The 13022-nt window shown below is 34.8% G+C and overlaps 1 protein-coding gene across 1 annotated transcript in view; it reads left to right on the top strand.

The window, feature by feature from the left end:
• Nucleotides 1-13022, top strand: part of VWA8 (von Willebrand factor A domain containing 8) — a 196396-nt gene that overhangs the window by 22717 nt on the left and 160657 nt on the right. Inside the window, exons 3-4 of the mRNA XM_074815604.1 lie at nucleotides 3573-3703; nucleotides 5830-5940. Coding sequence (XP_074671705.1) covers nucleotides 3573-3703; nucleotides 5830-5940 — 242 coding nt within the window. The remainder of the gene's footprint in view (nucleotides 1-3572; nucleotides 3704-5829; nucleotides 5941-13022) is intronic.

Raw genomic sequence — 13022 nt, 5'->3', positions numbered from 1 at the left:
TTGCTTCAAAATCTATCTACAACATTTTATTCTTTTCTTATTTGGGGATTTCTCCATTCAGCTTCAACTGCTCACTTTACAAAGTGTTTGAGCAGATTCTGCTAGGTGTTGTCCTACTTATCACATATTACAAAGCAATAGAATGCAATTTCTTTCACTGGCCATCCTAGATACACAGTAATAGCAAACTGTAGCACCGACTACTATCCTGCATGTGCCAGATGGTGTCTTTGAGAATACACTTTAGAGGCTTCCTACGCACCATCCTGCAGATTAAGAATGTAGGGCCAGCTACTCAACTACTGCAAATCAGCAGAGTGCCACTAAACAGATTGTGCAAACCCAGTTTGCATGAGATGCTATCTGACTCATGGGATAATTAATAAAAATTGCTGTAATATACATGCTGATGCTTTTTTCAGCTAATTCGCCCTGTCTTCTAAATGTCATAGAAAATTATTATGTGATGCTTATAGTAAAGTTAATGTACAGTTCTTTGAACAGAGAGGAATTTTTTCAAGTTATGTTAGAGAAAACTTAAAAGCTTTGCAATGCAGATATCACTGTACAAGTAGTCTAAGTACATAGAAATAATATATGAAATAGTGTGTATGTGCATCTGAAGTTGCTTTTGAAAAGCATACTCTCCTTTGGAAACAGTTTATGCAGCATAGGCTGCATGTACAAAGAAAATTTTATATTCTGATTTTTAGAAGGACATAACTGGGAAGCTGAAGTAGGCTTAATATCTGGAGCAATGTACAGATATTACATGTTAGAATAGAAGGAACTGACAAGTGGAAGCTGCTGTCATGACAGTTCACCTTAGGGAATACTTGCTTTGAATTGTCAGCATTATTTGTAACAGGATTTGTGTGAGTTTGCAGATGATCAGTGTGCTGACTTTGTGACTGAAAACATGTATTATAATTGATCCAGCTGTAATCTGTATGTGAGGAGAATGATATGAATGGTGAAGCAATGAAACCATTTTCTAGAAAATGTATCAATAAGGAATTGTGTCTTTCGTGTCCTTTTCTCGAAAAAAGCAAAGTTAGGAAATTATAGGAGACTTTTGAAGTTGCATTCTTCATACTAATATTTCAGAGTAAATTTGGATTGTTTAAACACAATTATGAGAATATAAGTGCCCTCAAATTCCTTAAGGTTTGCAGGGGGATCGCATTCCTAAAATTTTGGGGTTTTTTGAATGCTGTACACTCATGTTCTCTTTTACATGACAGTTTGTCTTGCAGATGCTGATGAACGTTCTTAAATCCTGTTTCTATTTATAATACTGCTTTTAAGTCTGACCCGAGTTTTTTCTTGAGACCATCCTAAAAATAGAAAAGATAGCTACACATACTAATGTGAATTACACCAGAAGCATTTGTAGTCGTGACGTGTCAAAGCTGATTTTGTCATGCTTCTAATGCATTACTTTTGACATGAAAGAATTCAGTGTTTCAGCAAGATTTCCAAACTTATTTGTCCACATTAAGTAAAGTAACTTTTTTTTTTTTAATATCTATTATAAAAATACACTAGAGGCACTTTGACAACTTGATACAACAGGTAGAAGGATTAATGACTGTGCCTCTCAGTGAGATCTGTCTTGCAATTTTAATGGTACCTTTAACATAATACTTCTTATTTGTGTGGTGCTTTTCAAATTACCATATCTGTCCAGTAGCAGTTTGGACAGAGCAGTTCTTCTGGTGTGATGTATTACCATTTATTTCCCAGATAATATATGTAACAGGAACTTTCTTAATTTTCTTGAAAATCTCGTAGAAAGGAACATTATTATCTGTGAGGAATTTATTTTCATTTGGCCTGTTGTGCATGGTACGTGTGATGTGCATTGCTTTTGGAAAACAGTATTGCAGCAAAGAAGAAGAAAATATTCTTATGTTCATATGATCATACCATACCATATACAAAAACTAATCCTGGGCACATTAATGGCAGTTGTTTAGAAAGCAAAACAAAAAAGCAAACCTGAAATGTTTATTTACACTTAATTTGATAATCCTAATCCACAGATTGTTCACCTACATGTGTATGATATTCCTGTTCATATCGGTGGTAAGGATAGAGTAGATTTCTCTGGAGGTGGAAGACTTCAAATGTTTTTCCTGAGTGCCAGACCAAAACATTCAGTTAAAATTTTTGATGAAGTCTTCCTTAGCCACCTTTATGCTTGAAAAATCTTCCTTGTATCTCATACAGTAAGTTAATGCTGATTCTGTGTTCTTACAAAAATGAATTTTAATTCCGTTATACAAAGATTCAACACTGAACTGAAACCCCTCAGAGCTGAGGGGCACTGTTGCTTGCTGTCCTTAACTCTGCCCTGCACATACTGCCTCCCCTGTCTCAGGAAAGCTGATGTAGAACTAAGGCTTGTTTTTTAAAATGTTGACTTCCAATTGCAACCAGTAGTCGCACTGAAAAAAAGGTAAATAACCAAGTATTAATTTGGAGATTTCATCACCTCTTGCTCCTTTCTTACTGCCCTTAAGCATCCCAGACACCACCCTTGAGGCTCCAGCTTCAAACCCCATCATCGGTCTTGTGAGATTGTTCTGAAAGCAACCATATACATACATGCATACATAAATCTCCATCCTGGCTTGCTTGTGTTCTTCTTCTCCTCCTTCACTAGTGCTTTTTGCTTATGTCTGAGAAAGAGCCAGGCTTCACTACAGGGGGTACGTGAAGGAGTATTCTGGGGATAGATTGATGTACTGCAGCAGGAACAGTGCCCCTCCTTCAGTGTGCGCATTCTGTATGATGCTTTCCAGTGCTGCCAACATTTGCATACGTCTGGTAAAGGTTTTAGTTTAATTACAGTCAGGTTATTGCTTTTTAAAATAGTAAAGGTATGGTATTCTTAATAGAAATAAGTGGATCTGCTTTGAGGGTTTTTTTATTATGATTTTGGAAGCTGCGTGCTGTTGATGTAGTGATATTGCAAGGTTTGCATTTCCTTGTTAATTTAATTCTGTGTTTTATTGTGTCAAAATGTAAACAGGAATGCAGTTGTCTTTCAAGAAAATAACAAATTAAATATGTCCCTGAACATTAATCTTAGTCTGATGCAAGCACAGTATTCTAATTTTTTCTAAGTTCATGATTCACAGAAGCATTGGGGTATAAGCTGGATAAATCTTTTACAAATTATTAATAACATATCTATATTATGTTAACTGATGCTGAGAAGTCCACTCAACATTGGGTAATAAAAAACAGTCTTTGTGTTGATCAGTTGAATATGAAATGAGAATCAACATTTTTTTTCTGGTTTTTGTTGAGGTTTTTTTTGAAGGATGAAGTTGAGCAGAGAAAAAGAGAATGGGTAAGATAGGTATATAAACTTATATGTAAATTAAGTAGTCTAATATAAACGGTGTGTGGAATTCCCTGCTTTCCAGCTGCTGAGCTTTAGGGCAGCACATTTTTGTGCCTTTGGTTTGTTTTTGGAGATAAGAACAAAGAAATGTATGAATGGCCAGGTATCTAACACTTTTCAAAATTAAATAATATGTTCTTATCTTTGTGTTTCAAAGTGACAGATTCTTTGGCCCAGTCTGTAGTCCACCATTTAAGATGGATAATGCAGAAAGATCTTCTTGGCCAAGATGTCTTTCTTATTGGTCCTCCTGGGCCTCTCCGGCGATCTATTGCCATGCAATATCTGGTAAGTATGTTGGTTTAAATACTTGGAGACATGGTCATTAATGTCAGTCAGTCATTCCTCTACTATCCAAATGGTAAAAGGTAGTCCTAGAAAATCTTACAGCAAGCTACTTAGGAGGTAAATAAGTTTTTCCATATATGTGCTTTCCAAAGTTCAGTTTTTGTTATAGACGAATAGAAAGTACAGACATTTTAATACATGGTTTTTTGCTTAAACTCCAGGGGGGAAAAAAAGAGTTGGAAAACTGTGTTACCATATGCTATCACAAATGGAGAAACAGTTTGTTCTAGGCATTATGTATGTTAGAAGATTAAGATATCTGCCTACTGTTACAGACAACAAATCGTTTTTGCTTCGTTATATAAAAAAAGAAATGAAGGAAAGGATTTGGGAGAGGAGTGTTCTGAGTAACATTTGGGAACAGTTATCGTGAGTGATTAGAAAGAGTAGATGTGTGTATGATCCTCTCTTGGAATGTGGGAAGGACTTGCCTACGTCCATCTGCATGAACCATGGCTGCACCATGTGCAGAATTTCACGTTTAAATTGTTCGTGCCCTTAAACGATCAGGAAGAGGGGGTTGTCTGCCCCAAAAGGTGATGTGGGTTGGATTTTGTCTGCCATGAGTTCTATCTAGGATCTAGTTGGGCAGAAGGATCACAAATGGGGGTGTTTAAACAATTGTCATAAAGATCAGCCATTCCTTTAAAAATCAAAAGATATGATTTGAAGACTAGCTCTCAGAGGCAAAGCATACAGGAGAAGGCTGCAAGAGTTTGAACTTTGGAAAGGAAAGCAAAGATACCTTAATTCAGCAAACCAGATATACTACTTCATAGCTCAATGTGTTCCTTAAAATAAATGAGAAGGCTTTAGTATAACCTAAAAAGAGGACTTAGGAAACACCTGATATCTAAGCATGGGGCTTAGAATGTGTCTTGTTATTTATACCCCTGTTTGTATGCACCTGAGCTATCTTAGAAAGGTTCCAGCTTACTGTTTCAATGCCATGCCAAACAATTAAGTGAAGACTGGTCTTCACATGTGAGCTGATAGATGCTGTGGTCCCTTTAATGAAGCTATGTAAGCCTGGAAAACTTTCATCTGCTGTTGCTCAAAGCTACTACTGTGTGTTCACACACAGGGCTAACTGTTGAAGAAAAATCTCTACTTCACCTTCTGTTTTTTTCCTTTAATTATAAGAAGTACAATTGTATCTACCTGCAGCATAAAGGAATTGGTGGCTTTGTAACCAATAGGCACTGAAAAAGTGGAAAGGAAATAATTTTCATGGGTTTTTTATATCTTTACTTGATTTTTTTCATACAACTACAGTTAAAAGCTGCCTCTTAAGAGAGATCTGTTAAATATATCATACCTTTAATTGAGAGGTAAGGGCTAAGAGCATTTCAGCATGAATCTGTTTGCTAGCAGAACACATGATAACCCAGATACGGAAGTGGCAGGAACACCAGGTATAAATACATGTTTTGTTTTGTTTTTTCCTTTAAGGTAGAAAATTCTAAGTATATCTCATATTGAATCAAAATAAAGAAAACAATAACCCAAGGGTTCTCATTCTTTAAATAGTCTAGAATTTTACAGATACAGACTGCATCTCATGACATTAAAGGGAGAGAGGATAAGAACAATATAGTTCATCAGTGCACTGGCAAAGCCTGAACAGGTAATAGTCACAACAACATCACAACGTAATGTAACTGAACAGTGAGAGTTGAAGCTTTTCAAACTTTTATGGAAAACTTCTGATTTTTATTCATGATTTGCAGATGCTGATTGTTTTTCAGAGTCCAGAACCAGAAGATTAACTTACAGGATGTTACAGATGTTCAATGGAAAGACTATATAGCTGGTTATTATGTTTTTAGAACAGGTTTGGGAAAAATAAAAGTTTATTGAGCAGAAATTCAAACCATTTTGTTTGAGGCAGAACACACTGTAAACATTTTAAAAATAAGAGCTATTAGATTTTGTTCAGTTATTTCAGATCACTGTGGTGCTGCCTAGAGCTCTTTTGTACAATTATGTGACTAGACCTATTGTTAAAGTTCACTTACTGGGGTTATAGTCTTATTTTTGTAATAACTTCAGACTATTGTCCACAGGAGCTAACAAAGCGGGAGGTTGAATATATTGCACTATCGAGGGACACCACAGAAACTGACCTCAAACAGCGACGAGAGATCCGAGATGGTAGTGCTTTTTACCTTGATCAGGCAAGTTGCAGTTACATACCACCTAATTATTGTTTACAAATAGTTTGAAAGGAAGTCATGATTTATATGATGAAAAAATAGTATGTGGATTACAGACAGACGGACATGTTTCTGATGCGGTTAGAAAGTCTCATGTAACACTCTTGATCTTGTTATTACCGAAAATGTAATCTTTACCCAAATCCAAGATTACTCTGTCTCTTACAGGGTTGATTTAGGTAGAGTATTTTTTATATGCTTCTGTAACAACGAGTGAGATCTATTCTGTGCAAGTTAGACAAGCCCTTCTCTTGGCGTGTCTCTTCCCTAACACTTATATCACATTAGATGTATTCCTGAGATGAATCTTTTGATCTAGTTCATTGAAGAAGAGTCTAGTTCATGTATTTTAAGACTGCTCTGTGCTGTGAAACCCTAGCACAGTAAATGGAGACAATTGGGATATTTGATTTGAAAGCTCACTGTTGATCTGGACTAAAATAATGATTTAAACACTCCTGCTATCAGTATTGCCCCAATCCATTAGCTGATTTAGTACAATCATAGAGTGACTTAGGTTAGGTAAGATTTCTCTTTGTAAGTTACGAATAGCATGTCTCCCTTTTGATTATGCAGGTACAATATAAACTTAATTTAGAATGTGTCTTTTCCTAGATACCTAAAATTTGTATACAAGTTAGGTTTCTAATTAAATTAGAAGTAAGTTCCTCTGATGAGGATGAATTTAAATGTGTTATCTAAAACAGCTTTCAGTTGGTGACGCTATAGAGGTTAATGATATCACCATCATATGAGTGATTTGTGGGTGGAAAGGGAACATGAGAGGAAAGAGAATCTGAAAGCTTTGTTCTCTGTTTTAAAGAAACATTTTTCTTTTTTTTTTTTTTTAATTCCCAGTGAGCTCTTTTTCAGCCTTCAAACTTTAAAGAAACCTTTAAAAAGATTTTCTTGAAAATGACTGAGCAATGGAAGATCCTCAGAAAGGATAACAACTAATTAAATACTTTTTTTTAGCTCCTTCTTTGCCTTCAAATTATCTCATGCTTTTCTGGAAATATGAGGGTTGCACAATATGAGATAATTTAAAATACTGTACTGTTGATTAGGGCTGTAAATGACTTCTCATTTACCAGAGGATAAGAGCATTTGTGTAGGTTGTGGGGTTAACTCATTAACTCATGTTAGCTTCATGCCTAACTGCTGTTGTGGACAGCATTATCCTCACGCTTGCCACAGGAAATCAAGGTAATTTACCCCTGATGTAAAAGCATTAGTTAACTAACATTTGTAAAAGGCACTGTATCAGGGACTGTAAGAAGCTCACAAAGATGCAAGATAGTCTGTTAACCCTGTATTTGTCTGAAGACTTTGATCCCAATGTAAGTATGAGGCAGCTTGCTTCACTTTGTACAAGCTATTTTGAGTGATGTCACTCCAATAAGAACACTCTAAGATTAGTGTTCCAAGGTAAAGGTCTAAGATTACCTTTCTTCCTCAATCTGTTGGAAGTTTTTGGTTAAAAGGTTTTTACCAGAATCCAGCACAGCAGTACCTCAGACCAAGACTTTCCTTTAGCAAGATACCAAAGTACTAAATTCGGTTGGAATCATGATGCCTTCCCTCAGCTCATGTGTTAATCATCATATGTATAACCAATATATGTTTAAGCTCTGAAGGGAAAATAAGAAAATTAATCATTGATATTTAGATGAGCACTTTTAAAATATTGGAAACAAGAAAGATGAATCTCATAGTTATATTTCAGCTGAAGTTTTCTAATCCTACAACTTAGTTAAAAACACATAAAATATGATACATAGTTATGTTTAGAGCCGTCACAGGTCTAATTATAGTTCAATAATAAAAGGGAATAAAGTTTTACAGGTTACACTGGAGTTGCAATTTTAATTAGTTCATTTAATGAATTTGAGATTTGCAGATGACTGTACCAATTCAGAACATTACAAAAGCCAGACACTACTCCTAAAACCCCAGACCATGAACTTTCAAGACAGAGAAGGCTATCAGTAGGTACCTTTAACAAAATATTTCCAAAAGAACTTGGACTGCTCTCTTTGCCATAGGTGAGCTAAAGAGAAAGGGAACTCATATGAGGGACTGAAGATACAGGCTATGCTTTTCAGGTTTACATACCATTTCCCTTCCTGTGGAATCTCATGCTTGCTCTTCATGAGCCAGGAGAAGACAGCAAAGCTTGAAAGTCTGGTTTCCAGAACGTCCACTGTATGAATTATGTGGGTCAAATAAAACTTAGCTGTTGTTTAAGATAGATGAGTCTTTGCATGCAAATCATAATATAATAATGTAGTTATCTTACACTTTGAATAATAATATACTGTAACGAAAGCTGGCATCTTGTTACCAGAAATAACTTTAATATAGTGAATCATCAGGTTTGCAGACCCACAAAGGTTTGCAGAGTTGTCTGCGAGTAATTAAGATATTAGAGTTGTTTATAGCTCTACATTTAATAGTGACGGATTAAATACTGTAAATTGATATCTCAGAAGTTTCAAAACATCTGATGTATTTTAACATGAAGTTACTGAATATGATTGCGATTATTTAAGATAGATTTGGAAGATGGTGGTTTGGAAGCAGTGGTTGAAATTTCATATTGAAATGTGTATTGAAGGGCCAGTGTATCAAATATCCTTGCATATTAGCATTTCTTAGCACAAGAGTGAAGCAAATGGGAGAAGATTTGGAGTTAGGAAGTTAGAAGAGATATCTGATGAGGGGGAGAAAAACCCAGGTTTTCATTTACCACAGAAATAGGGGACCATTAAAATAAAGGTAAACATTTAATTCATTGCCAGTTAAAATCATGTGAAATAAAGGACTTATAATGGGGTAATGCTGAATTATTTGTTTTCAATGAAGTACTGACAGCAGAAAATTCTGTTTATTTGTCTTTACCTTGGGCCATTAATTTTGGTTTTCAGCTGTTAATTCACTGTTAAAAGCCTTAGAAATGTCATTATTGTTGTTATTGAGACAAGTAACTTCTTGGTTTTATTCTGTAATTTATTGCATGGGTTAATTATGTTGTATATCAAGTAATTATTTAGAATTACTTAATATTACTTAAATATTTAAAAGTCAGCTTCAAATTTTGCTTTTAGTGATAGAAGAGCTTGTCTTGCAGAGTGGTTTTCTGTTTCTGTAACTATTTGTAGTTGAGCCACCAATTTAATTGAACCAGTATGGAGATTCTAATATCAGCCTATTGTATTTTCAAAAATGAAGGAATCAGTTTTGATATGTTTATGTCCTTTTTTTTTTTTTCTGATGCATTTTTTATTGTGTCTGTACAGCTATAAAAGGCACACGTCTGGTTTACACTCTTATTACTACAGCCTCCTACATTATTAATTATTGCATCTAAGAAAATCCTACATTATTTTAACATAGTGGATGCAATTGGGAGAGCAGCTAAGCCATTTTGTTAGTGCTTGAGAGATGTATTACTCCAGGATTGTGTCACAAACTGTGTTGCCTGGAATGCTGGGTTTTGTTTACCCTGAATCTTCCAGCCTTTACATTAAATGAAACAAGCTTCCTAAACACAGACCACTTTATTAAGTGTAGAGTCTTTCCTGTATGGGGCAATCAAACTAACTGAGGTTGGAATAAGTACAAAAATACTGTGTGGTTATGTGCTGAAAAATTACAAATACAATGTTATGGTTTTGAAGACTTGCTGATTAAGCTGTATCCACTGAGAGGATAAGTATGTATATCACTGTCATTTCTGTATATACAGAATTAGACTCAATTTTGGTGTATCTTTGACCTACGTGAACATACTCATTTTAATAGAATACTTTCTCATCCCTAACTACACCATCATAAGTTGTACAGTGATAAAATGTAAAATTGATTGTCAAGATACCAGAAAAATGGTCTTCTACCATGGCTTGAAAGTCTTCATGTAGTAATCAACTAAACACCCAGAATGACAGAAATGACAGCTTAAACCATCTTGTCTGTAAAATGGACATGACATGAAATCCCCTGGAGTAGTACTACACAGACGTGAGTTTGGCTTCTTTTAATCAAAAAAGATTAGAAAGAGAATTATAAAATAAGACATGAGATTAATTGAATGAAATTATAATCGTATTTGAGAGTGTGTGTATACACATGTATGTAAGTCTGTGTACACATATCAAAAACCTTTCTATACCCTAGCAAAGAGATGGGTAAGAGTAATTCAGCTTAAAAAAAATTAACCAATGAGTTCAATTATGTAATTCTGTGACTTTTTAACTTACTGCCTTGGAGGTGACAGTGGATTTTTGATGAGCTGGTAAGTTAGCCACAGCAAAGGCATTGTCAGAAAGTATAGTTTAGTTGACTGACTGTTACTGCAGTATATGTCTATCTAGTACAGGGAGCTAGATAGCAAAGTCTGTAGAAAGAAGAGACAAGCAATGCAGTGCTCCAGCAGTATAAATGTTATTATTAATTTTCCTGTATCCAACATTGCACAGAGAGAGGGAAATATTAGCTAGAAACCAACAGTATGTGGATGAAGGTAATCTTTATTGATGTTGACATAGTATAGCTTGTATCCAGAAAGAAAATGTATTATAAGGACCCCTATATAGTAGCCTCTTAACTTATAGAAGTGATTTTGTTTTAATCATTTGCAGTACTTCTTTTACGTTTCTAAAAGTGTCAGCATTTAACTGGATTTGTTAGGTTAGCAGTTCAGACTCTGGTATCTTGTTTTGACGTAGAGGACATACAGATGAGTATCTGTGATGTAAATGTGAGGAATATTAGGACTGGGTATTTATAATTCCTTATAGATTAAAATCAAAGGTTTGGGGTTCTTTTTTCTTATGTTTGTGTCTGTTACATATATATTGCACTTTCTTTTCAGCTAGTATTTCCTACAGTGCAGGAAGGGGCAATACTTTGTAATATGTGGGATCATAACATTCATAGGCAACGTGAACTTGATGGATGGTGCTCTGAATCAAAGTGATTTACGAGTGATAAGTAACTACATCGTTTTTAGATATCTGTCAAGTACTTAATTTCCTTTTTATTCTGATACTTATCCGGAAGAAAAATTTAAATAACCCATCTCCTTTATTCTTGTCCAGAAGACAAGAATGAAGATAAAACCCCTTAGGTTTCTTTGTGGATACTTGCACTGGTAAATCTGTTCAGAAACTCAGGTTGCTTGTTCCTGGGCCTGCTCTCTGCCCAAGATGTAAAATGTTTCACATCCCTGATATAAATGTACTGTTGTACTAATTACCTGGTGTAAAGTGGCTAAAATGGCTGGACCCTGCCTAGGTGGGGACATAATCTCTTGTAAATACAGTTTGCAGGCACTGCTGAAAAAACACCTGACTGTTGTGTTAGTGGAAGGGGTGATGGAAATAAAACAGATCATTTGACATGTGGTAGTTCAAATAAAAAAAAAAAAATTCTGTGGAGGAAGCTGAAATCAGTGACTGGGGAAGCTAAAATCAATGACTGTAAAATCAAAGTCTATTCCATTTCTTGTCACATTAACATTTGTGTTCTTATCATATGTCGATTTACTTCCTAGTGTAAACTTTTCTAGCCTAGTTTTCTGATTTGAACCTCCAATAAATTCAGGTGGTTTCTTTTCATTCTGTGCCATAGTGTTGCATCATGAATTAGGTGCTTACCAGTTCAGGCCATACTTCCTCACTGAAACATTAACTGCTGCGGACAGCTGGAGTCCCTCTTTGGATACCTCCTAGCCTGGCTGACAGTGCTCTGATATATGTCAGTTTGTCTGTCATCTTTTTTTTTTTTTTTTATAAAAAAAGGAGTGAATAACAATGTAAATGAACCTGCCCTGTAATTTTAGTAACAACATGGGGAAAAAATTGCTATAAAACCCACCCATAAACCATTTCATTAACTCAGTGGGGAGGTAGGCTGAATAGTGAAGATGTAGCCCCCCCGCCCCCTCCATTACAGAGGGAGAAAAAGGTTAAATTATTTAATTCTTAAATTACTTTTTTAATTTGATTAACCCCATTAGTTATTATTATATTGATTTTAATAAAACCGGAACATCACATTTGGAATATATGTAACTCAGTATATTTGTGGCCTAAATTGTAAAATGCAAAACTATAGTTTATCATCATCTATAAAGTGAAAATTTTTGTGACAAAAACCAGAATACAGATTTTAGATGAATAGTAGGTCTGTTTGTAATCCTGTCTTTGAATGGCGTTATGCATTCAGAACTTTTTTATTAAATACATGTTATTTTAAACAACTAACACAAGATTTTACAAATATTTAAGGAAAAAGATAACAGTTTTTATAAAACATTGTTGCTTTGAAACTAGTTGAACATGGCTTTTAATGGCCCTTTATCTTAGTACTGAATTTTTGATACTACTTTTCTTTTGGAGGAAGTATGTTACCACTTCAGCCTATTAAATATTCACCCATTTCAGCGTTGCTCAACCGCTTTCCTGTTTGCTCAGCTCATGAGGGAAAACAATAACTAAGGAATTAAGAGGCCTTAAAACTGAAGAAAAATCTTGAAAGATAATCTTCAGTAGAGGCATTCCATTAGACATGCTGTTTATTCTGCAAATATTTTAAAAATCTAGCAAAGTAGATTTCCTAATAGACAGCCTTATATACTACACTGTCCTCAGCATCTGTCTTTAGACTGTCTCTAAATTTCTAGATAATTTGCTATTTTCATATAAGTATTATAAAAAAATTGATGATCTTATTAGTTCTGTTTCATTTTCTTAAAAGAATAACCTGAGGCACTTAGAGTAAATTACAAGTCTTGGTCAGTGTTCTCTTTTTTCCCTGGTAAAATGAGGAGTAAAAGCTTATAACGTATTCCATTCTGCATGTCTGTCATTTCTTTTCCTGGTATCTTTAATTGTTTGTTAATTTTGATGATTTAAATTTGAAAAATTTGATTAATTGTACTTGACCCATGGAAAGACATAAGATATCGATTTCCTCTGAGTTTTGTGGTATTTGGTAGCTTGCTAAGTTACAGGGACTCAAATTAATGTTCACCTCCCATC

Source organism: Strix aluco, chromosome 2 (assembly GCF_031877795.1).
Source record: "Strix aluco isolate bStrAlu1 chromosome 2, bStrAlu1.hap1, whole genome shotgun sequence".
NCBI lineage: Eukaryota > Metazoa > Chordata > Aves > Strigiformes > Strigidae > Strix > Strix aluco.
Note: the sequence above shows the minus strand (reverse complement) of the source record. Positions and strands in the feature narration are given on the sequence as shown.